General features: G+C 47.1%; 2 protein-coding genes across 2 annotated transcripts; one reads left to right on the top strand and one right to left on the bottom strand.

Annotated features, from left to right (window-relative positions):
* Nucleotides 1-2,792: 2,792 nt before the first annotated feature.
* On the bottom strand, nucleotides 2,793-7,017 carry LOC123189743 (receptor-like serine/threonine-protein kinase ALE2). Its single transcript, XM_044602222.1, has 8 exons — nucleotides 6,771-7,017; nucleotides 5,915-6,031; nucleotides 5,658-5,747; nucleotides 5,185-5,556; nucleotides 4,836-5,087; nucleotides 4,219-4,602; nucleotides 3,794-4,034; nucleotides 2,793-3,691 (listed from the first exon to the last, which is right to left on the bottom strand). The coding sequence occupies exons 1-8, from the start codon at nucleotides 6,826-6,828 to the stop codon at nucleotides 2,971-2,973; spliced, it is 2,235 nt and encodes a 744-aa protein (XP_044458157.1). The 5' UTR covers nucleotides 6,829-7,017; the 3' UTR covers nucleotides 2,793-2,970.
* A 7,537-nt stretch (nucleotides 7,018-14,554) lies between these two features.
* LOC123189742 (general transcription factor IIH subunit 2) lies at nucleotides 14,555-18,113 on the top strand. Its single transcript, XM_044602221.1, has 4 exons — nucleotides 14,555-15,241; nucleotides 16,208-16,669; nucleotides 16,755-17,121; nucleotides 17,654-18,113. Exons 1-4 carry the CDS (start codon nucleotides 14,909-14,911, stop codon nucleotides 17,782-17,784), a joined length of 1,293 nt encoding a protein of 430 aa, XP_044458156.1. The 5' UTR covers nucleotides 14,555-14,908; the 3' UTR covers nucleotides 17,785-18,113.
* Nucleotides 18,114-25,994: the final 7,881 nt, after the last annotated feature.

The raw sequence follows: 25,994 nt of genomic DNA, 5'->3' as shown, positions 1-25,994 counted from the left end.
CTAGCAATCCTGATAGGAATGTTTAGTCATTGACGTTTTCCCTGATATGTCAATGTCCGCATGCCTCTCTAAAAAATACTCTGCTCGATTACTTGTTTGTGTTTTGTTCCCTCAGTACTGAGGAACGTGATGACACAACAACGACGGATGGGGGTGAGGCAATAGAGGAAGAAGACACGAGGAGCAAAGCAGATAGAAAATAAATGAAGAACCATGCCTTTCATTTTATGATTGTGTTACCGTACCTTCTGTTTACGTATATTTATTCATGTTTATTTCATGATATATTATGATATTTTTTAATAAGGATCACTATCTACTTCCTCCAAGTGATAGAGGAAGAGGAAGACACAATTTGTAGGTGCATAATATTATGGCATGAATTGGTTCTTTGGCAAAATGTTCATGGATCAGAATTGGTGGGGGTTATTTAGTTCAGTTTAGAGAGCATTTTCCATTGCCATATTTTTGTCACCTTTGGTTTTCTATATTGGGCCTCATCTATGAATATTTTCAATTATGTTGTTTCCCATGGTTTTTCTATATGTAACAGTATGTCAGGTTTTACAAGGTTGATCACTGAACCAGGTTCCTCCGATTAATAACAAATGGTTCAAGAGTTGTTTGTACTTTGAACCATTATTAGCGATGGATGTCCTAATAATTAATTAAGTTGGTTGTTTGCTTGCTTCTTGTGCATACAACAGGCTCGTTGACTTTATTTTTATCACAGTATGCAAGCTTCTAAGCGCTGGATCAAGGTCCTACTAATTAATTAAGGAGGTCGATCGCTTTCCTTTTTATCTCAGTAATGCAAGCTTTACATGGGATTGCCATATTGTGAATTAAAAGGAATCCAGTTCTTTTGGGCACGGTTTAGTTATTGATGAACAAAAGGTCATGTAAAGAGTAAATGGCAATGTAGCGTAACAGAACAAATACATGGTGTTGTCTGTTGCAGAGTTGCAGCATATTCCTGCATTTTGAAATATGGAATAGATATGATATGCTAGATATAAAGGTTCGGTTTGGAATCCTACTGTGTAGTTTGGTGTACTCTCAATATCATTTCAAGTATAAGGTTTTGTGATGAAGGGGGTCGAGCCATCAGGCGGCGGTGCCGTCAGGCGAGCTTGACTGGTTGTAGAGAAACGAGAGAAGAAGAGGAGTACTCGAGGAAGAGAGTGAGCAGTAAGTAGATTCTTATCTGGTCTAGCAATTGTCTTTTTTCCTCCGAAATAGGCAGCCAATCAGCCACGCCATTGCCACCTCACCACTCGGTGCTGCACAACCTGAGACATTGCGCCGCTACCGGACCCGTTGACGACCTAGGAGCACCGCCGCCAGGCGCCACCTCCCGAGCAGGGGCATCGCGTGCGGGGAATGTCAGGGCTGCCGCGCTAACACCAAGCGAGCAAGGCCCGGTGGCGCACGCCGGCGGCGGAGAGAGGGGGTTAGGGGTAGGGGGAACTGGAGGGAGGGAGGGGAGCCTCACTCAGGGAGACGACGTGAGGGGGACCCCGCAGAGAGTATCCTGGGCAAAAGACATTAGATTAATAGAATAGCTTTATGCTAAAGATTGAGATGAAGAGAAATTAGATTTTTGGTCAATTTTGGGAATTAGATGGTTGATACACGTCCATTTCAAAAAATAATAATACAAATAGTACATGTCCATGGTTGAGTGTTATTTTCAATTAATCGATCCAAGGGGAAAATGTGAGCACTATATTGATGCATTAGTATGTCATACCATATCAAGAATCTCGGGAGTTTAGAATGAACTGTTGATGGAAAAGAATATGACTTTGGTATTTGCATGCTAGGTTTTGCTCTTATCTGAAGTCCCGTGAGTACTTTCTTTTGATAAATTTGAACATGTAAATTTGCATTGCGATTTCTTAGCACATTTCTCACAAAAGGTGACATTAAGCAGTTTAAAGATGCTTGTGAGAGGCAGCACATCCTATACAACATCTTGTTGTTATTTTTCCCTTTTGCCTTAGGGTTGGAACTCTCTTGTAAATTCCTAATTTTTAATCTTTGAAAAATAGGATGGCCCTCTTATCTTCTGTATTGACATATATACTTATATTCTTCATATAAGACAAGAGGGCCATCCTATTTTTCTCGGCGAAGTTACATTCAACAAAGATGTTTATTTATGATATTGTTTCATGTAGTGTCCTACGATACCACCCAAGATAGATATCGTGAATTTGTATTGTTTACATAAAGTATTTTTGTATTTTCTTAATTTGTAGCATAGAGATGTTAATCTAAGTGTATAGTCAAGGAAGTAAAGGGGGATATGCATATACAATGCTCACAAGTCAGATGCATACTCCTTTAGGACTTCATATATATTTTTAAAAAAAGTTCTTCTTTATGACCGTGTTCCCATCAGATGTCTGCTACCTTCGCCGCCACCCTTGCACCGGACCTTCCCTCTACTGTCGGACTGCACACTGCACCTACGAAGCAAAAAGTGTCGGGCAGCCATCAATGCTCCTTTTTGAGGGATATTGTCAACAATGACACGCAATAACCTTCCGCCATCAATGCTTATCACTTTTGGACGACACTGCTATTTAAGCCGGTCGACTCGCTCCTCGCATGACAAGATGGGACTAAACCTCCTACGGCACGGACATTTTAACCTATAGTTATGTTTACATATGCTATCTATAGATTTTTTTTAGATGACCGTGGCAATCGCACGGGCTTTTTACTAGTGCAAAGTAAATACTCAGTTCGTGTCCTCTCGGCTCTCGGGAAAGAAGAAAACAAACTTCTGGCCCAAAACGCATGCACGATGCATCATCCACTAGATTAAAAATGATCTAGAACCAGGGGTTCTTTTCTTCGCATCAAAATCGGATCGAGAAGAAGTACCTTACCTAGCGCGGGCTATACAATTACACAACGGGATGGAATGGAACTCTCTCTCTCTCTCGGCTGCTAGCTTAGCTATATCCAGTCGCCCTCGACGCTGCCGTCGTCGGAAGGGCGGTGGCCGTGCTCGCTCATGCTGCCCCTCAGCCGGTAGAAGTTCCTGGCCCTGGTCCTCAGCGGGCCGGACCAGTCGTACGCCGCCAGGGACTCGATCCTGTCCAGCACGGCGCTCGGCGTCGACCGCGGCCGCCGCGCCGACGGCTCCTCCGCGAGGTCCGAGCTGTAGCCCGCGGCCGCGCTCGCGCGGGGCGCCCCGGGGACGCGCGGCCAGGACGGCGCGTCGCTGTCGTCGTGCCACGAGCAGCTCCTGCCGCCGTCGTTCCACGGGGACTCCTCCTCCTCCTCCGTGGGCGTGCCGCCGCCGCCGCCCAGGGAGCCGCTGCAGGTCTCCTCGTTGCCGCCGCTGTAGATCAGCTTCAGCGCCTGCACCACCTCGCCCATGAACGGCCGCTGCGCCGCCTCCACGTGCACGCACATGGACGCGATGGCCGCCGCCTTGCCCAGCTTCTCCATGTCGCGGCTCGCCGCCGGCAGGGACGGGTCCGCCAGCAGCTGCAGGCCCTCCCGGTTGGTCAGCAGCGGGCGCGCCCAGGTGACCAGGTTCTCGGAACCTGGCGGCTGGGTCATGTCCACCGGCTTCCGGCCCGACAGGAGCTCCAGGAGCACCACGCCGTAGCTGTACACGTCGCTCTTGACAAGGAGATGCCCCGTCATTGCATACTCCGGGGCAACGTACCTGCAAATGATCCATGATCCGTTTCAAAACTCCACAAGGATTCAAAGAAACTTAGCGCGGTGTATTACTCTACAACGATGGCAGTAACAGCAGGATTCTTACCCGAAAGTTCCCATGACCTGAGTGGAAATGTGCTCAATTCCTTCTGATGCTTCCTTCGCCAACCCGAAATCCGCAACCTTGGCGGTGAAATCGTTCTCCAGTAGAACATTACTAGCCTTGAAATCACGGTGAATAACATGGGGATTGGCATCCTCATGCAGGTAGGCCAGACCCCTTGCTGCACCCAGCGCTATTTTCATTCTGGTGTCGAAGTCAAGTGGGCCATATATTTTATCTGGACCTGAAATATCAAAACAGAAAGTATATTAGGAGTACATATTTACAGTAGAGAATTTCCTGGGGTTTTTATATGCCAACAAAAAAGACCAGATCATATATGCATATGGTGTTGTACGCTTTGGAGGTAAAGTTTCTTAAACACTATGAACGCGGACATGTTATGCAGGTCAACATAGTTCACATACCATGCAGGTGTGACTCCACGCTTCCATTTGGCACAAGCTCAAATACCAAGCACCGCGTGCTCCGTTCAACGCATATACCGACCAACTTGACGAGATTGCGGTGATGCAAACGACTTAGCATCTCAACCTCTGCGATGAACTCACGGTCTCTGTTTTGATGTTTCCCAGTGAGCAATTTGACAGCTACCTCAACTCCATCTTCAACTATGCCGCGATAAACACGTCCATACCCTCCTTCACCTATTATTCTGTTGAAGCTAAATTTGTCTGTTGCCTTCTCAAGCTCAGAAATTGAGAATGTCTTAACCGTGCGCGGGCAGGTTGCTATAGTCGAAGGAAAAGATGCTGTCGAGCTAGTCATACTGGAGAACGATGACCTCATACCTGAAACAGTCCGTTAGTAACAAGGTGTTATTACAAACTGTTCGGATATTAAACGATCTGAAAATGAAGCTTTGTTGTCCCTGGTGCATAGTCACTAGGAAATTGTAGCAAGATTAGAATTTGTACAGTCAAGGCCTGGTGTTTAATTCTCAGCTTAACTAACTTAGTACAAATTGCTATAATGCAGAAATTAGAGGTGTAGTGTATTATACAATAGCTGCTAACAAAATTACCTGTTTTTCTGGTGTTCGAGGAATTTGAAGCATGACCAATTCCATGAGGCTTTTGGCGTCCTTTGTATTTGCATATGATGCAGATGCCAAAACATGTCAAAACAAACACAACAGCTGACAGAGCAATTATGGCGACAATTTTGGAGCTAATCTTCGGATGGCTTCCATTGTGTACATTTGCACCAAAGGGATACTCATTGCTGCTTATTGGACCCAAGGATCCTGGGATATTAGGTACTGAAGAAGGAAGGCCTGCAATGTTTTTGTGATCAAATAAAGCAAGCAAAACTTGACTAATGGGCCATTACGCTAGCGAAGTGGATGTGTCAACAACAATCATGTCACTCACCAGGATAATGAACATATGTTACATCATAATCACCAAAAATAGATGACTTTATAGGAACCTTCTTTCGCAAAAATCTGTTGCTAATCAGCAAGGCTGAAGTCCTATCAAACTTCTGACCTAGTGGCACCAAATCGATGGTGACCGTAGTCTTATCTGGATCTTGAATACTGCCCCCAGCACCCATTATCCGAACTTGACTCTGTTTCAGGAATGTACCTGCTGCAATCTCGATTTCTAGCTCATCAACTCTAGGGAACAACTGGTACGGCGCCACACTAAGATCGAGCTGAATTTGCATAGGATATACACAACCACAAGGGGAACCGATTGGAGTAGAAGTGAGCGGAGCGGAACAAGTTATCCCACTGCAATCTGTTTAATTTTCAGTGACAGGCAGGCCTATTAGTAATGTGATGTTCAGTACTAAGAGTAGGAAGATGCAGTTTCTATTGGTCTGAGGAGAAAAGTAAAACCTTGTCTTTCGAATGATGGTGACGAAGACGGTGGGGCGACACGAGGCCGTTTTCTGTGATGCCTATGCACTGGGTGATAAACAGAGGCACCTGATAAACAAAAGCATAGATAAGTGATACAAACAATTCAAAATAAACAGGATAATTGAAATGGGAAAATAATGATCTTATGTCACGGACAGAAAAAGTATGTGATTGCTATGCTACACCTGTAATTACCAATTATATGTAGAAACCTCATGAGTAGTTCTACTTACTTTGAGGCCCCGGAGAAGGGGCTGGTGCAGGGGAAAGAACCGAATGCCGATGATTTCTACTCCATAATCCAAGTAAATAGGCCGTGATGGTTGTTGAGCTTGCCGTTCCCAGTGGCACTGCACAGGGTAAGGGTATTCAGGAAAGGTGTCTGAACTTTGAACTCATGCAATGCATATACAAACACCAAAATAGATAATACAAAACTTGCATTCACTATAGCTGAAACGGCAATGTGTTTAATGGGCTCAAAAATGAAAACGTAGGCATGTTTTCCTCATCGGTTGGAGCTTGGCATTATGCATAAAGTCGAGTGGGTGCCGCCGAGTGCAATGCCAGCTGCTCTATGCAAGAAGATGAGGACCGACCGAACGGAACCTGCCCAAAAGGCCAAAACCCCTCGCCAGCATTGCACCAAAACCTAGAAATTTCGGTACCGATGCTTGCTGGCACCGACGATGCAACAAATCCGAATCACAAATTTGCATCCAGATTACAGGTTTGATGTGCAGAGCCTGATTTGGTTCATGAAAAGCAGCTAGGAAAAGGAGGCCGGAGACGGCAACCTCTGCCTTGTCCGCCCGGCCTGGATTCAGATGCGCTCAGGCAAATCGCAGGGGCCAGCTCCATGAAGCAAAGGCAAAAACCTTTCCCCCGCACAAGTCATGGCCATGGGGGTACTTGCCACGCACGCCATGGCCGCCGCTTTCCCCGGGCGATCCCATTGCAGGGCCGCGAGCCGAGGCCAGAATTCCACCCGGCATTGCGGCTCGAATGTCGAATCCAAGAAAAAGCAAGATAAACCACCCGTGCAAGAACAGCGGAGAGGGGAGGGGAGAAAATCTCGAGCGTGCGTACCATAAACGGAGGAGAGCGCGGCGAGGAGGAGGAGCAGGGCGGCTCCCCGCGGCCGCATCTCCGCCGGAGCCCGGTGGGCGGCGCGGGCTCCCTCAGGGCGCCGCCATGCGCGCGGGATCCCGCGGCCCGCCTCGCGCTAGCTCTGCTGCTGCTGCTTCCTTCTGCCCGCGGTGGAAGCTCTCTCTTTTTTTTCTTCTGCTCCTCCGTCTCGGGTCTTTTTGGTTCTTCGCATTGAAGTGATGCGCTGGTCCCGAGGGGGCATTAATTGGCGGGTGGGAAGATGCATCGGGGTCTTTGAACCTTTTCCGAATGCGTGTGTGCAAAAAAAAATTTTACTCCTGTTTGGCTGGTTTAACTGACGCGGCCACGTGTCCATCACCTGCCCTGCCGTCCACAGTAAATTCCCTTCTCGTTTGATTCCAAATCTTCATCTTGCGCCGTATCCTCAACTTTCTTCATGATCCTTTTGACTATTGACACAATTCTTCAGTAGTTGTAAATTTTCTATCTTGCGCCAGATCCTCAACATTAGAAGGCTATAGTAAGAGCTGGATTATTACAGTATGGTTATAGTGCAATCAATTGGTTACGTGGAGTTATCATGTCACTTATAATCGACATAATAGCAAAATTGCCTTTGAAGGCAGTTTTTACAACTAACGTGGTTACGTGTCTACCACGTGCTCTGCCGTTCACACTAAATTCCTCTCTCAAACATTTGAGATTCAAAAAGAATCATCTTTTGACCAGATCCACAATATTTGACGGCTCTAGTGAGAACTGGATTAGGCTAGTCATAGTGGGAAGTGACTTAGGATGTTACTAGTATTACTTTCACTGTGGGGAATAACATATGTGTGGTATCGTGCAAGTAATCACTTATTGTGACTTACTGTGACTTGGGATGCGCAACGTTACGGTAACATATTATGTTACTCCAAACACATCTCTCCTCATTAACTACAAGCCACATAAGTAAACTTTTCTTGGGATATGTTATGTTACTACCACTATATGAGGCCCTTCCCAGTGCTCCATGGTGGATAGGTGCTAAGGGTGCCACATAGGCAGAAAAATGAGGTGGCAAAGTAATTAAAGAGGAGAAAGAGTATTATAGTGACCCCAAGAAGAACCAATGCTAAGCACGTGAACCTATGCAAAAAGGCTACCAACTAATACGTGAAGGAGTTTTCTCATTAAATAATTAAGTAAAGGAGGCTTAGCTACGAAAACTAAGCACCCATGCATTGGGGATATTAATTGCTAACATTTTAACGCACTTAGCACCTTACTTTAGACCCTGTTTGGCTCATAAGTTCTAGGACTTTTTTTAGTCCCAACTTATAAGTCTCAAGTCCCTAAAAAATCCCTACCTGTTTGGTTCCTGGGACTTATAAGTCTCTATAAGACCATAATACAACTATAAGTCCCTCCTTGAGAGTCTTATTTCATAAGTCTCAAATGCCCACTTTAAGTCCCTATAAGTCCCTCCTGTTTGGTTTAGATGGGACTTATAGGGACTTATTTAAGTCCCTAAACCAATAAGTCTGTGGAAACAAACACCCTCTTAGCACCAATGCATTGTGAGAGGTCTGACCGGCCTTAGAGGCTTCACAAGTTACTATGGCATTGGTCTCAACTCTGGAGCCATTGTTTGACACCGGGTCTATGGACCTTGGCATAGTGGCATCGACCTATTTATCTAGGCTATTGTACCTTGTGTATTGACTATTGACACCATACTTCATGCTACTAGTAAAAGTTTTGATAAGATCCAATATTGCGGAATTTAATTAAACAGGAGCAATGTTTTCAAAATTGTTTAGATTATATGAATTCAATATTAGATTTTAACCATGGTTCCATGAGGATCTGGCATAAGTAAAACATCGTGTGCACCACATCATATCTACAACCTCTGATCTCATAAAAATCTTATTGCCATTCTTATTACAACAATAAAGGTATCTCATAGCAACCGACACATTATCTTTTCCTTCGTCTGCTCTATCATCTATATCGTAGAAAGTCCACACAGTTTCACTCCTACGTACGATCTCCTTCTGTTTACCCACTTTTGATGTGATACAAAAAAATGCTTCATGGACTTGGCTTTTCCTCTCAACAAACTATTTCCTAATATCTTCCACACCAGTGCCACGAAAATATCTACTTGGCCACCACATGCCCATTGATGGGCACTATTGAAATTATATGATGATGGTCAATGCCGAGTATTGCCCATAAGCATCGGTTCCATGTCATCCGTCAACTCTAATCATGTTTACGTTCATGACTCCAGTCACCGCCATCACAAGTTTGACAACCATCCTCGACTCTCATTCACCATCAATACGTTATCATAATTCGTGGATTCCACCACCAACTTCATCCATTGTTCCTATGCCTCGACCAATTTTGAAGATTTCTAAGATGGCACACTGATCAACATTCGGATTCGAGTTGAACATGCTGCAAAACTATTGTTTACAAATTCTACGTATCACCTAGCCAGAAGAATCCTAAGAGCATCTCTAACTGATCCCGTAAAACTTAACTCCATAGCCTGCCCTTGTCTTTAACTGCTTGCAATTTAAGGAGTTAAAGGGTGGATGTTCCTAGTCGATCCCTTATATTTAACTCCTTACTGTTTTTCCACTCAATTCTTTTAACCTTTTCACATACATTTCAAACAATTGCACCATATTTCATCATGATTGAAATTCAACACACGCAACAAATCAACCATACATATCATATCATTGACATCGAGCAACTCAAATTAAAACATACATAGAGTTCATCCAAAACGACCACATCGGTCAAGTTTGATCCAAAATCACCACAACATGGCATGCATTGTCGTGGATCGAGCCCTACCAAATGCATACTACATGAACTCAAGCACCATCACCACCTCCAAGGCCACCACCATCACCTCCTTGTCCACCACCATCACCTCCTCATCCACCGTCATCCCCGCAACCACCATCATCACCTCCTTCTCCACCGCCATTCCCACGGCCACCACCACCATCCCCCGATTGGTTCATGATATCTACACGAGTGAGCTTCCAATACCTTTTTGCTGTGGCATCCATCATGGTTGGGTCCGTAAACACGATACACATTCTTTGGCCTTCTTCTCTTTCATAAGCCTCTCCTCCTCGAGTGCAAGCCTACGCTCCTCCGCCTTCACCTTCCTCTCTTAGGCTACCAACTTGGACCACCATTTATCGTCCTCCAAGGACTTGAGCTCATCCTACCTTGCCACCTTCTCTTCTTTGTGTTCGTCCATCAATGCTTTCTTTGTCTAGATCATAGCCAAAAGCTCTTCCCTATAGGCGTCGAAGCCTCCTCTCTTCTTCCACTCTTTTGCAATCTTATTACCGTCTGGCCTTTTGTTGGGATTTTCATCGTCATCGTCATCGTCATCGGTTTCAACGGATATGCCAATCATTGACCTCTTCAGTGTCGTCTCGGAGTTCCTCCTAATCCACTTCTCGCTGTTGCAAAGTTCTTTGTAACAATGGTGCAACGTGAAGCCCTGGCCACCATCTTCTTGTTGTGTTTCTTGTATAGATCTTTGATGATGGGGCCATAGACCGTGTTTTGCACCCTACTCGATGGTGAATGGTTGACTCGATCAATACAAGTGGACTATCGGTTGCATTGCTTTAGGATGGTGCCCCAAAGGTGCCCAAGAGAGCCTTGAGTGCAGCTTGATGAGACATCCATGATGTTGCTACGGTACTATTCAATCCTACGCTAAAACTTATCCTTTGATTGATCCATGTCAACCAATGCATCGAGCAACACGTTCATCCAAGCATGACACAAAGCAACGTCTTCTTCTTGGGAATAGTTGCGTCTCATCGATATCTTTACGCTTCCGTGTGTCTTCATTGGATCATTGACCTTCTCCTCCACTTCGGGATCATCATCCTCCCCAGCCTCTTCTTGTTGAGCAAACATCGACTCTTCATAGTGTCGATCATCAAGGCCAAGCATGAGTGACTCCTTCAATTCAGACAAGAATTTGGTCGCAGTCAACTCCTCCACACTGTAATCAACAACAATAAGTCCATCACTATATCTCCGCAAGCAATCAGCAATGTATCGAGCGAAAAGAAAAGGCGCAAAGTTTTACCTCTCCAACATTTCATCAACCACTTGGCGGTGGTCGGACATGCTGGACGAGGGGGTGTAGGGATCGTCGGAGACGAGGTACGAGTCGCCGGAGCAATGGGATGGCGATCTGCCATCGCCAGGGCCGCTGCGGCCCTGCCACCACCCTTGCTGCCGGCCTTGGTTGATGGTGCGGCGGCCCGGTGCAAGTTTTTTCTGCCCAGTACCCCTTCCTTGGTGGTCTTGGATCCTACCTTTTGCCTCCATCTGAAAAGGAAAAAAATGTTTTTGGATAGCATAGGTGATGCCACTCGAGAGAGTGCTGCTATGTGACCTGTGATCCCACCGTGGAACTGTAGCAGATATAACAAACTGTACTACGGTGGGTTTTATCTTCACGAGAGATGAGCAAACATAGCGGTGCCGCCACCCGTGCTGATCCTATCCTGGATTTTGCCAGCCAATGCTGACGCCGTCACACCATCCCGGAGAAGTAAGCTTAAAGCAAGCAGCAGAGCAGGCCCACCACCTCATCCATTTCAAGCTGGTCAAGGACAATCAAGTCCCGTGGTCAGACGTCAGCTCGGCCTTGCCTCTCCCGCCATTGCCGTTCCCGAAAGGAACCGGAGGGTGAAATGCTCACGTCTCGATCGATCCATCCATCGAGTGTGTCTCAATTGATTTTGGTTTGGCTGGCCGCCGGGCGAGGTAAACTTGCAAGGCAGGAAACGTCGGCGCTTTACTCCTCCTCCTCCTCCCTCACCCTCTGATCCGATTGGTAGAATAAAAAAGGCAAGTGGGTCACCCCTTGTCCCGTGCGCCGGTCAGGAATCGCACCGGCGACCAAAGTGGACGAGCAGCAATAGGCGCGTGGTGGATCGACGCCTACGCCTACGCGGCTGCGAGCAGGTAAAAAAAAAAAGAGGCGAATCTCAGGTGGCAGAGAAACAGAGCCGACAGTGTGTGTGTCGCCAGCTTAACCCGAATTTGGGGTGAAAACAGACGATCGCGCGTCAACCATATACGTTCATATTTTTTCACTTCTTCCGTGGCAGCAAGCACTGATCATCAGACACCCGCAATTTGGCTCCAAGTCGTGCTCATCCAAGGTAGTACATGACTTCTAGTGGTAGTATAATAAACAAACAAACAAATAATGGCATCATCACAAACCTGTGGATGAACCCAAAACATTTGGCTCCACGCATCGATCGAACCTACCTCCCGGAGCACTTAAGCCGCAACCACCACCAGCTCGGAGTCGCTCTCAAAAAGTGCTACTACCTCTCTTCCTAAATATAAGTCTTTGTAGAGATTTCACTATGAACTACATACGGAGCAAAATGAATGAATCTACACCCTAAAATGCATGTATATACATCCGTATGTGGTTCATAGTGAAATCTCTACAAAGACTTATATTTAGGAACGGAGGGAGTAGTAGATAGTAGGAGTAGATTGCTGTATGTTGAGTAGACAGTGGACAAGCAGCGCTGAACTGAACTGGTGATGACCCTACAGCGCCGAGGTTGCGATGGATCGATCCTTGTAATCGTTGGCGGATCCCAAGTCCAGGGATCATGATTTCCGCGCCCTAGCAGAACTGAGCCCGCACATGGACATGGACGCGCACGCATGAGCGCATGAAAGCGAATGGTACGCTGCCTAGTACGTGCGCCGGACCAAATGCACCATTCAAGAGGCAAAGGGGGGCTGAATAGACCCAGCTGTACTTGGTTTCGGCTCACCGACTCGCTGAAGCTATCTCATCTGTAAATTCAAGATTTCGGTTTGGGATTAGGATTGAGCCGTGCAAGAGCAAAGACTAGGCACCATCTTAAATTCTTAAGATCGAGTGCCCACACACCATCCATCACTTAAATTTAAATACTCATACTACAGTTAACCCTTGTATAAATATACACAGAAAAATGTTAAAAAGTTCCTGTCCTCCGCATTGGACAAAATGAAGTAAAAATTTCATCACCAACAGGGAAAGTATAAGATGACACCACCACTTAGATGCTCCCATGATACCATTTTGAAAAATTCAAGTTCAAATGTTTCAAAAAGATCCGAAAAGTCATGAATGTTCACTACACATGTGTCTACAACTCTTACAAAACTGATATCCAAATTTGACATACACATTGAGAAACAATAGACAAATCCAATTGTGAATAGTGTTTTTTTTTCACACTATTCATGTTGAATTTGTCTTTTTTGTTTCTCTATGTGTCTACTTTGAATTTGGATCTGAATTTTCTAGGAGTTGTAGATACATGTGTTGTGAGCATTCACATTTTTTCTCATAATTTTTTAATCACTAAATTTGATTTTCTTTTTTTTCGAATTGGTAGCATGAGAGCAACATGGATGGATAAGTTTTCGTTAAGTTCGTAACCTTGTACCTCTTGCCTCACCTTGGAATCTCAGGGCAGGATTACCGTTTATGAGGGTCGAACGTAGCAATCCGGGGTCATCCAAAATTAGAAGTTGATTGTTATTTTTGCATAAGCATCATATTGCATAGATTTAAATATTTTTTTAGATATTTTATTTTACAACGGAAAGCTCGAAGCTCGTGAACATAATAAGCGCTCTATAGCTCTTTCCGCTCATGCTCGTAAGTTAATGAGCCGAGCTGATCAGCGTTTTTAGATTGGACGTGGCATCTGGCGCCCGAGCGCTTGCTCGCGGGGTCGAGCGCTCTCCCCAAAAGGAAGGCGGACTGTCACTTTCCCCCAAAAGCAAATCAGTTTCTCACACCATCATCTCAGCCCACGTGATTTCGAAACCAACTGACATCTTACAAGAAAACTACACGTATTCACGCTACTCAGAAAATCACCTACGATCTTATCCCGCGTGCATTTATTTGGGTTTCAAAAAAATTCAAAAGGTATAACTTTTGATTCGTGCATCGGAATTCTGATCCCATATGTGTACATTTTGACAAACTTTTTTCGCGGGCAACTTTGGGTTGTATTGAGGCAACTATAGTGCTATAAGAAAGCAACTTTTTTTTTCTAGTATGACCGCCTATCAACAAAAAATTCTTCTAAGTTGGTTATCACAACTATCAAATTGACTAGCTTCATCTCTAGGTTGTATACCATAAGTAGCAAGTATCTTAACTCTATACCACCTATTACACTAGTGCGCACATTTAATTAGGAGGCTATTAGGTGAATTCACTAATAGATACGGTTCAATTCATCTAGCATCAAAGTAGCTCCTACTTAGCACTAAAGTTGCCTCACTTAGCATCATGTTCTTATTTTTGGCCTGGTATGACTTTCTATTAGGTTGATCTCGTCAAAACAATAAAATCACACAAAACATGAGGTGCCTTTAGTGCTACATACAAGCAACTTCACTGCACTAGCTCGTGTGCGCTCGTGACGCCCATATGGCGCAGCTGCACGATTGAGTATTTAGGTTTTAGCTTTTTAAGATTAACGAGCTCGAGCAAAACGAGCTTCACGAGCAACTCGTTTAGCACGTTAAATTTCGCCAGCCTATCTAGGCCCAGCCCACTTTGGCACATTTCGCCAGCCATTCTAGGCCCAGTCGCCCCAGCAGCCCGGTCATCTAGCGGCCTAGCGCTGTAGCGCCAGCGCACATCACGCCACACACCCGAGCGCAGAGGGAGGAGTCGAGGACTCGAGGCGGCGGCTAGGGATTGACCGCACGCTTTCTCTGCCAGACCACGGCGGCGGCCGAGCCTCGAGCACCCTGTCCGTCCGGCGACGTTCCTCCCCCGCCGCCCGCCGGTGCGTGTCCCGCCGCCGGCCCCCTCTCGCCTCCCCCATCTCCGTTCCGAACCCCGAGTCCCGAGCGTCCCGCCTGACCCCAAACGCCGAGACAGCTCAGAAAGGTCAAGAAAAGCCCCCCACAAAAGGCCCAGGAGCCCCAAACCCAAACACAGGCCCATCATCTCCTGGTCCCGACCTCGCACTCCCCATCCCAGCATCCAACTCCAGCTCCACCTCGCCGCCGCCCCCACCATGTACGGCGTCGGCGTCGGCGGCGGCGGAGGCGGGTTCAACGCGCCGTCCACGGCCTCCGGGCGGCGCAAAAACCAGGAGGACGACGACGACGAGGAGGAGGAGGAGACCGGCGACGGCCGCGTCCTCGAGGCGTGGGAGCGCGCCTACGCCGACGACCGCTCGTGGGAGGCGCTGCAGGAGGACGAGTCCGGCCTGCTCCGCCCCATCGACACCAAGAACCTCGTCCACTCGCAGTACCGCCGCCGCCTCCTGCTCCGCTCCGCGGCCGCCGCGGCCCGCATCCAGAAGGGCCTCATCCGCTACCTCTACATCGTCATCGACCTCTCCAAGGTTAGTTGCCACGCCCTAGTTTGATCTCCTGTCTGTTAGGTTAGCCATTCCGGTCAAGCACCTGGTTCGGGATCAATGGGCCTGGCGAGCAATGCTGATCGGGCTAATCTCCCTTTGTATTGTTTAGGACTGTTTATTATGACAACCCTACCGAGAGTGATCTGGTGTTCTTGCACACTGTCTGTCGAGATGTGGACCAGAGTCACCATTGGTGAACTGGTGACCATCTGAGCAATGAGCTAATGCTTTGGATTGATTTGTATGTTAGTTGTTTCACCAAGCTGCCTGTGGTTATTTGTAGCGAGAATGTAGGTCCATATCCAATAGTGGTGCTTCATTTTGTTTGTGTAGAAAGAGCTCGTAGACGATCTGATTCGTGTCCTTTAGCTGTGCTGATCCTACGAGAGTTCATGCATATCTGGCAGCTTGCCTTCTCCCTTGATGTTCTCTTTGAATAGCTGAATGTTGGTGTTGACATGTTATAGTTGGTGGGCGTTAGGGCATTTGGTAGGGTTTGTTGATATGGCAGTTATCAGGGGCAGACTAGGGGGAAAACCAAAAAAATTAATGGAGGGATTTGAATCATTTAGTGCAAGGAATTAGCCAGCTAGTGTCAAAACTATGCCATAAGAAAATAACAGCTTTACTGTTGAGTATCACTTAACATAATAGTAAAGAGTTTATGTTGGTTTGACAGAATTTTATATGTCTTGTGCATGTATTCTTTTAGAAAATGTTCATGTTGTTTTCTCTTCATCACTATTTCCTTTCGCTCTTGCAGTGTAGCTGATAACATAATATTTGAGCAGCATATATTGTCTAGTTTGAACAATTAGGAATTTAGTTGTCCTCAAAATCTGTTGTTGGTAATTTGTGTGCGTTGCATTTTATACTGTTCACAACTTACGTTTCTTCTTTTCATTCTCTTGTAATCACCTTTTGTCTGGTTGTATTTTGCTCATTTAGGCAGCTTCAGAAATGGATTATCGCCCTAGTCGAATGGCTGTTGTTGCTAAGTGTGCTGAGGCATTCATAAGGGAATTCTTCGATCAGAATCCCTTGAGCCATGTTGGGTTAGTGACAATTAAAGATGGCATTTCTCATCGACTTACGGAGATTGGAGGGAGTCCAGAGTCACAGATTAACGCATTGATGGGCAAGCTTGAGTGTTCTGGTGATTCATCTCTGCAGAATGCTCTAGAACTTGTCAATGGTTACTTGAACCAGATTCCTTCCTATGGTCACAAGGAAGTATTATTTTTGTACTCCGCACTGAATACATGTGATCCTGGTGATATCATGGAGACAATAGAAAAATGCAAGAAATCCAAAGTTAGATGTTCGGTTATTGGGCTTGCTGCAGAAATTTTCATTTGCAAGCATCTCTGTGAAGAGACTGGTGGATCATATACGGTTGCACTAGACGAGGTGCTAAAATATGTTTGTGTTTGTAGCTTTTACTCTTGATATTCAAATCCTGTGATGATGAAATAATGTTTCTTTCTTTTGGCAGTCCCACTTCAAGGAATTGCTGCTTGAACATGCTCCTCCACCACCTGCCATTGCAGAGTATGCTGCAGCTAATTTGATTAAGATGGGTTTTCCACAGAGGGGAGCAGAGGATCTTATCTCCATCTGCTCTTGTCATAAGAAAATTAAATCTGGTGCTGAAGGTTACATATGTCCCAGATGCAAAGTTAATGTCTGTGAGCTTCCGACGGAGTGCCGAACATGTGGTCTAACACTTGTTAGTTCTCCACATCTGGCACGATCCTATCACCATCTCTTCCCTGTAGCGCCATTTGATGAGGTGACGTTCAAATTAGGTCAAAAGGGAGGACAAAATTGTTTTGGCTGCCAGCAGAGTCTCATTAACACCGGTATGCTTAAACACATCTCCGCCCAAATATGCTGTCTTGCTTCGGTTAATTTTCTTCAAATGAGGAAATATATCTTTAATGTCCTTGGTCTCTGTGTTAGAAAAAGGAGGAATTATCATAATGAAGCAGTTTCCAGTCTTTGTTGCCTTATTTATTTTCTGTCCTAACATTTAGTGGTTGTTATTGTGTATACCATGGGGTGCTTTCTTTATCCATGCTATTGTCACTTGAGAGTGAAGTGTGGATCATCAACTTAACCCCACGACCAAAGTTGCATAGCATAGAGGGCAACATATGTGAAAACCAGCCTTAAATTCTTTCAGCATTTAGAAGCGAACTGTCAATGGAACATAACTTAGTTCTGCAGTTTTGAGAGTGGGGGAAATTATTATCCTTCTGAATTCACATGATTCCCTTTTCTTGACAATCTCATTTATGTTTTTGTTCTATGTTACGCTAGTATGAGTATCCTATATATTCTTATGCGCTGTAATCATCAGGTTCATTGACTATACCTCCGTGAACATTGCAGGTGGCCAGTCTAATATCCATGTCTGCTGTCCAAAATGCAAGCACCACTTCTGCTTCGACTGTGATATTTACATCCATGAGAGCTTGCATAACTGCCCCGGTTGCGAGAGTCAGTGCAGTTCATCTCGGTAGAGACGCCGCCATCATGTGCATTGTTCAGGTGTTGATCCTTTTTTTTGAGTCGGAGCTACGCATTGTTGTAAGCTTTCTGGTGCCCTGACGTTGATGACAGTATTGCTGGACAATCGAACGGTGTACAGATAACACCTGGCATCCTTTTGTTGGCACCTCTTGTTAGATTGTGCTAGCTAGTTAAGCTATTGATGCAGTTAGAGGTGGAGGTGCTGAGAGTAGAGCGTTGCGTTGAGAAGAGACTTGAGGAATGTACGACGTGAAGAATGGAAACCTGGTAGCTCTTGCTGTTTTTTCTGAAGCAAGATCAATATATGTTATTTTCTTCAGTGTCTTCGCCTGTGTGTTTGCTTGGCATGCCACCGCGGGGGCAACTTGCATAGAAACAGCTTTCTTCTAGGTGAGATACATGAGATCTGCCATTTTTGCGCAGAAAAACAAGCCGTTGTGCCGTGTGAGAATCAGCCCAGTAGAAAGAAGCGTTCAACTAGTGTATTATTCTTTGGTTTGCCATTATGGATCGAATTTGCATTTGAATTGTTTTGACATGGTGCATACTGAATTTGAAATTGTTTCCTTTTTGTGATGTGATACACGAATCGTTGCCAATAAGTTTCTAAAACCTTCTCCGTGATGTGGTCGGTGGCCCGCACGGCATGGGGACTGGCAATTGCATCGTCTTGTTGGTTGACAGTGCAAGGGCTCACCGTATTTCCCCTGGAGGCCATGCTTGACCTTGACGTCGAGTAGTAATGCTTTGCACAGGCGTAGGACTGCAGGCGGAGAAGCGAAACGTTTGTCCAGCGAGCGTTACGACTCACGACGGTCACTGCTGGAGCAGGGCCCGAGATGGAGACGGTGCTGATGGCCGCCAGGTTGGCGGCGCTGGACGTGCAGGTGCAGTGCGCGACCGTCGCCGTCCCCTGCAGCTTTCTGAAGTCTGATAATGTTGTTGCCCGGCACTGCTGCGCGCGGGTGATGCGGCCCGTGGGCCATGGAGCTCGTGCAATGATGACACACACCGGAGTGGACTTTTGCCCCGTCCCGTCCCGGAGGGACAGCGACATGGCTCGCCATCACGCTGCCTGCTTTGCTCCTCCGCCGCACCAGGCTCTGCTCCACCGTTTACAAAGGCAGCAGCCAGCAGTGCTCCAGCCGGGCCCCTAGCCTAGCCTAGGGGGTGGGTTTATGCACGATTCATCAGTCAGCTGCGTGCATGATTCGCGCCGGCACCGCCCGTGAACCGGCCGCTCATGGCGCAGTTATAGCCGGCCGGGCCGGAGGAAGGTGGCAGCGCCAGCCGATTGATCTGGGTCTTTCTTTCTGTGTTAGCAAGTGCGTGGGTGCGTGCGTGCATGCCATAAAGTCCAATGCTTTTCGGACGCAATTTGCCAAAGGTGTGCGTGTGGCGGTGGTCGCCTTTTGGGACGGGACGCGCCTTTCCGCAGCCCGTAAGTTTACCATTACCAAGCTTTCTTTCTTTCTACCAGCACCAAAGAGATATCATGCCCGCTTTACGGTTACGGCTGAAATGAAATTTACAGCGTGAAAAGGGCAGCAGGCTGCTAGCATTTACTACTGGTACTCTTGGTCGCGGATGAAGGTGCACTGCGTGCTTCGCTCTGCAGAACCACCCTAAAAAAATCCGCTCGTCAACGCAGCAGGTGCACCATTATTTTTCCCCGATACATCACGTACGTCCCCCTACGAGTCCTTTCATCAAACTATAATAAGCGTGGATGTACTATGTGCCTTGAATCGAGTAGCGCATGCATGCATTCGATGAATAATTATTATTATACTCCTTCCGTTTCTAAATATAAGTTTTTTAAACATTTCACAATGAACTACTCCCTCCGGTCCTTTTTAGTTCGCATATAAGATTTGACTGAAGTCAAGCCTCGTAAAACTTGACCAACTTTATAGAAAAAAAGTACCAACATTAACAATCTGAAATCAATATCAATGGATGTGTCATGCCTTAAAATTTCATATTTTATAACTTTAGTATGGCAGATGTTGATATTTTTTCATATAAATACGGTCAAACTTTGTGAAGTTTGACTTTACAGAATTCTAATATGCAGAGTAAAAAGGACCGGAGAGAGTACATACGGATGTATATAAACATATTTTACAGTGCAGAGTCACTTATTTTACTCCATATATAGTTCTTTATTGGAATCTCTAAAAAACTTATATTTAGGAACGGAGGGAGTATTTCTGTTGGTTGAGCGCGCTGAAGCAGACGACCCAACAGCTGCATGAAATTGGTGTGAGTGTGAGTGTGTGACGATGTAACTCGGTGGTGGTTCACCTGCATCGGGCAACTTAACCGGGTCCCAACCACCGGATCGACCTCCCCCGTTTCCTCAACCGGCATTGCTTATTCCGTCGGTGCAAGGATGGATGACGTGACGGGAAACGCGTTAGGGTGAGGCTGCTTGGCGCATGAGCACTGCACACTCCAACAGCATGATCGGTCTTCCACGCCAGGAAGTTAGTCCGTTCTCAAACGGAGGGCAGCAGACTCCGAAAGCATGAGCGGCTTGCCGTTGCACTTGCCTCTGCCTGCCAGTGCCAGCCAACTGGACGATGGTGGAGTGTTTGATAGACTAGACTAATAACATCGCCATGGATTTTTCTCCATTATGGAAAAGGAGGACAAGTCAAACTACCGCTTGCATGATATGCCGTGGGTTTTTATTTTTCCTCCTCCCCGTTTCCGGATCCTTTTGTTATTGTTAGTTGGAAGGAGGAGATTGCATGCATCGATAAATCATTGACCATGTGCATGATGCACATATATAGGTACAGGGTGGACCAGCCTCTACTTGTCTTTCAAGATGTACAAATATACAATGGGGGGGAGGGGGGTGGAGATACAACGGTATAAATACAGACCCAAGTCCTATACACATGCATTGGACAACATACACTCAACAGTTATCTTCTGTTTTGTTTGCTCTTTTGCGCCTATTTTCGCTTTGAAGAGCTTTCAGCTCCATGCCTCCATCTACCCTTGTGAAATCTTGTCGTTTATCCCATCTTTGGTTGACTGAGGGAAGTGCTTGCGGAACCATGGCCGGCCTCTTGCCGACCCCTCCTTCCTCCTCCTGCTTCCTACCCCCGCCGCCGCCAGGCCTCCCGCCACCGTCAGCAGCTCGCTGCGCCTCCTTCATCGACGCGCTGCTCTCATCCCCTGCACCGCCGCCCTCGACTACGCCTCGCCTCCGCTCGGTGGTGGTTGGGCCGCTGCTAGATGCGGTTAATGTCGCACCCACACCCTGCGGCCGCCCTGCTGCTGCCGAGCTTCAATGCGGGGATGGGTGGCAGCAGGTTCGCAAGCCGTATTGGTGGAGAGAAGACCGCCATGCCCTGCCGCGCCATAATGGTAGGAACCCGCGTGCTCCTCCACAGCTCCTATTGACACGCATTCAGCACCTCTTTAAGACCAAGGCTGCTCGCTGTTGTTTCCGCTGCCTCTCCCCGCACCACCGCGTCGCTTCCTGCTCCAACCCACCCACCTGCCTCTTGTGCTCCCGCTCCGGCCACACCTCTCACAGCTGCAAGACCCCCAATGGCAGCGCCGCCCCTCCCCTTCCACCCCTCCCATCACCATCTCCACCACCCATCCCCTCATCCCCCCCGCCACCCTTACCCCCGTCACCCCCTACTTCCGGTCAGACAACGACTGTCGTCACCCCGATGGAGGCACCGGCCGCTGACGCTCGTTGCCGCCCCACCATGGTCACGGCCTCTGTCCCCTGGACACCGGCTCGGGCTGCGGCGGAGTCCGACCTCGAGCGGCATGCTGTCATCGCGACGGTGCTGGGCAACCGCCCAGAGTTCACCGTCCATGACATATCCATGGCTGCTTCCCTCCAGTTCGGCCTCCCGCGAACACAGATGCACGTTTCGCTCTTCTCCCCTGGCGACTTCCTCATCAGGTTCTCCGACCCCCGTTTCAAGAGCAAGGCCCTGCGCAACCCGGGACTACTATGGATCGGCGGTGCCACCCTGCGCCTTGCCGCCTGGTCTCGCCGCGCTGGGGCCGTGTAACGCCCTCGATGCGTTTATATCTCCCACGAATCGAAGCACGACTTAGAGGCATAACCGCATTGAAAGCAATGTCGCAAGTGAGGTAATCTTCACACAACCCATGTAATACATAAGGGAAAGAGATACATAGTTGGCTTACAATCGCCACTTCACACAAATACATGAATAAAGCATTACATCATCCAAATACAATCAGGGCCCGACTACGGAGCCAAAATAAAAGAAGAACCCCAAAAGCGACAAGGTCCCCCGATCGAACCCAACTGGGCTCCACTACTGATCAACTAAAACAGAACAACACAAAGGACAAGATCTTCAACGAGCTCCTCCTTGAGCTTGGTTGCGTCACCTGCTCTGTAACATCGGCACCTGCAAACTGGTTTTGGAAGTATCTGTGAGTCACGGGGACTCAGCAATCTCACACCCTCGCGATCAAGACTATTTAAGCTTATAGGAAGGTTAAAAGGTATGAGGTGGAGCTGCAGCAAGCAACTAGCATATATGGTGGCTAAACATACGCAAATGAGAGCGAGAAGAGAAGGCAAAGCACGATCGAGAAACTATGATCAAGAAGTGATCCTAGAACAACATACGTCAAATATAACTCCAACACCGTGTTCACTTCCCGGACTCCGCCGAGAAGAGACCATCACGGTTACACACACGGTTGATGCATTTTAATTAAGGTCAACTTCAGGTTTTCTACAACCGTACATTAACAAATTACCATCTGCCCATAACCGCGGGCACGGCTTTTGAAAGTTCAAATCCCTGCAGGGGTGTCCCAACTTAGCCCATTACAAGCAATCACGGTCAACGAAGGATATTCCTTCTAGCGGGAAGACCCGATCAGACTCGGAATCCCGGTTACAAGACATTTCGACAATGGTAAAACAAGTCCAGCAACACCGCCCGAATGTGCCGACAAATCAGGGCACACTCAGATGAGACATCCTACGAGTAAAACCAAACCTCAAGTTGCCCCGAGGTGGCCCCGCAGTCTGCTCGGTCGGACCAACACTTAGAGGAGCACTGGCCCAAGGGGGTTAAAATAATGATGACCCTTGGGTGTGCGACCCCCAAGGGAAAGAAAAGGCTAGGTGGCGAATGGTAAAACCAATGTTGGGCATTGCTGGAAGAGTTTTATTCAAGGCGAACTGTCAAGGGGTTCCCTTTATTACCCAACCGCGTAAGGAACGCAAAATCCGGGAACATAACACCGATATGACGGAAACTAGGGCGGCAAGAGTGGAACAAAACACCAGGCATAAGGCCGAGCCTTCCAACCTTTACCAAGTATATAGATGCATTAATTAAATAAGAGATATTGTGATATCCCAACAAGCAAAACAATGTTCCAACAAGGAACGATCTCCATGTTCCAACAAGGAACAAACTTCAATCTTCACCTGCAACTAACAACACTATAAGAGGGGCTGAGCAAAGTGGTAACATAGCCAAACTACGGTTTGCTAGGACAAGGTGGGTTAGAGGCTTGGTTCAACAATATGGGAGGCATGATAAGCAAGTGGTAGGTATCGCAGCATAGGCATAACAAAAGAGCAAGCAACTAGCAAGCAAAGATAGAAGTGATTTCGAGGGTATGATCATCTTGCCTGAGATCCCGCAAGGAAGAAGAACGAGTCCATGAAGAAGACAAACGGACGTAGATGAACGGATCCTCACAACACGACGTTATCGGAACCAACCCGAAGAAGCAACATCGGAAAAGGAGCAAACAACATAGTAAACAACCAACACATGAACATGGCATGATGCACAATCAAGTATGATGCATGTCCGGTTTAATGAAGCATGGCATGGCAATATGCACAAACAATACTACAAATTAAGTGGAGCTCAATATGCAACTCCGTTGCATATTGACGAAACACCACGTGACTTATTTGGTTCGAACTTGTTTATGTACCCAACAATATTAAATGTTGTTAAACATGGCAAGAGGGTGAAACATAATAAAACTACCTATCTAGGCAAGCTTAAATGAGGCCGAAAGCAACGAACAACAGTTCCGGTAAATCCTCATATGCATATATTAGGTTTGGTACTGTTCTGCCCTAAACACAATTTTAGAGTTTTTAAACATGCAAAGTAAAGCCACCATGTTAAACTAGACATTTTTCTACCCCATTTACATATAAAGTTTGTTACAAACCAAGTTACGGTTATTTAGTTATGAAATAAATCATTTTAGCAAGTTATTAAGCAAATTTAAACAAACAACATTTTAAACATGTTAAACATGGATGAGAGTGACATATTATGTAACTAGATGAATTTCTAAGCAAGTTTCATATATAAATTGTTTTAATCCGATGCACGATTGGTGAGTTATTAAATGCATGAAGTGCAAGGGCTTTTCTGTAAATCTGCGTTCTCGGGAAAATTAGCTAAAACGTTCTGCGAAAAAAAAACACATCTCAGGCCAAAACTGCAGTCTGGCCCACGGTAGAAATAAGACAAAGGAGGGGCTCTGTGGGTAGCCTCACCCATGGGCTTCGGCCCGGTCAAAGGAGTAGGCTGTGGAGGGGTGCTGGCGCGCTGGGCCTTGCGCAAGGAGGCCCAGGCGCGGGCGACGTGGAGGTCCATTGGGAGCCGAAGCAGGCCGAGGCGAGGCCGGCCCAGGCGAAAGGAGGCAGGGCGCTGTTGTAACTGGGCTTCGCGCGAAGGAGGGAGCTGGGCCTCGTAGGCAGATCGAGCGGAGGCAGGGCGAGGTCCACGCGAGGCAGGGACACGGGCTTCAGGTTGGGGCGCTGGTCTCCCTCAAGAAGAAAACGCAGCAGTAGGAGGTGTTGGGGAACGTAGTAATTTCAAAAAATTTCCTACGCACACGCAAGATCATGTGATGCATAGCAACGAGAGGGGGGAGTGTGATCTACATACCTAGTAGATCGACAACGGAAGCGTTTGGTTGATGTAGTCGTACGTCTTCATGGCCCGACCGATCAAGCACCGAAACTATGGCACCTCCGAGTTTTAGCACACGTTCAGCTCGATGACGATCCCCAGACTCCGATCCAGCAAAGTGTCGGGGAAGAGTTCCGTCAACACGACGGCGTGGTGACGATCTTGATGTACTACTGCAGCAGGGCTTCGCCTAAACTCCGCTACAATATTATCGAGGACTATGGTGGCTGGGGCACCGCACACGGCTAAGGAAAAGATCACGTGGATCAACTTGTGTGTCTCTGGGGTGCCCCTGCCTCCGTATATAAAGGACTAAAGGGGGGAGTCTGGCCGGCCAAGGAGGGCGCCCCAGGAAAGTCCTACCCCCTCTGGGAGTAGGATCCCCCCCCAATCCTAGTTGGAATAGGATTCGCGGAGGGGGGAAAAGAGAGAGAGGGGCCGGCCCCCTCTCCTTGTCCTATTCGGACCAAGGGAGGGGAGGGGCGCACGGCCCATGAGGGGCTGCCTCTTCTATTTTCCACTAAGGCCCATCATGGCCCATATAGCTCCCGGGGGGTTCCGGTAACCTCCCGGTACTCCGGTAAAATCCCGATTTCACCCGGAACACTTCTGATATCCAAACATAGGCTTCCAATATATCAATCTTTATGTCTCGACCATTTCGAGACTCCTCGTCATGTCCGTGATCACATCCGGGGACTCTGAACAACCTTCGGTACATCAAAATGCATAAACTCATAATATAACTGTCATCGTAACCTTAAGCGTGCGGACCCTACGGGTTCGAGAACAATGTAGACATGACCGAGACACGTCTCTGGTCAATAACCAATAGCGGGACCTGGATGCCCATATTGGCTCCTACATATTCTACGAATATCTTTATCGGTCAGACCGCATAACAACATACGTCGTTCCCTTTGTCATCGGTATGTTACTTGCCCAAGATTCGATCGTCGGTATTCCAATACCTAGTTCAATCTCGTTGCCGGCAAGTCTCTTTACTCGTTCTATAATACATCATCCCGCAACTAACTCATTAGTTACAATGCTTGCAAGGCTTAAGTGATGTGCATTACCGAGAGGGCCCAGAGATACCTCTCCGACAATCGGAGTGACAAAACCTAATCTCGAAATACGCCAACCCAACATGTACCTTTGGAGACACCTGTAGTACTCCTTTATAATCACCCAGTTATGTTGTGACGTTTGGTAGCACC

Source organism: Triticum aestivum, chromosome 2A (assembly GCF_018294505.1).
Source record: "Triticum aestivum cultivar Chinese Spring chromosome 2A, IWGSC CS RefSeq v2.1, whole genome shotgun sequence".
Classification (NCBI taxonomy): Eukaryota; Viridiplantae; Streptophyta; class Magnoliopsida; order Poales; family Poaceae; genus Triticum; species Triticum aestivum.
Note: the sequence above shows the minus strand (reverse complement) of the source record. Positions and strands in the feature narration are given on the sequence as shown.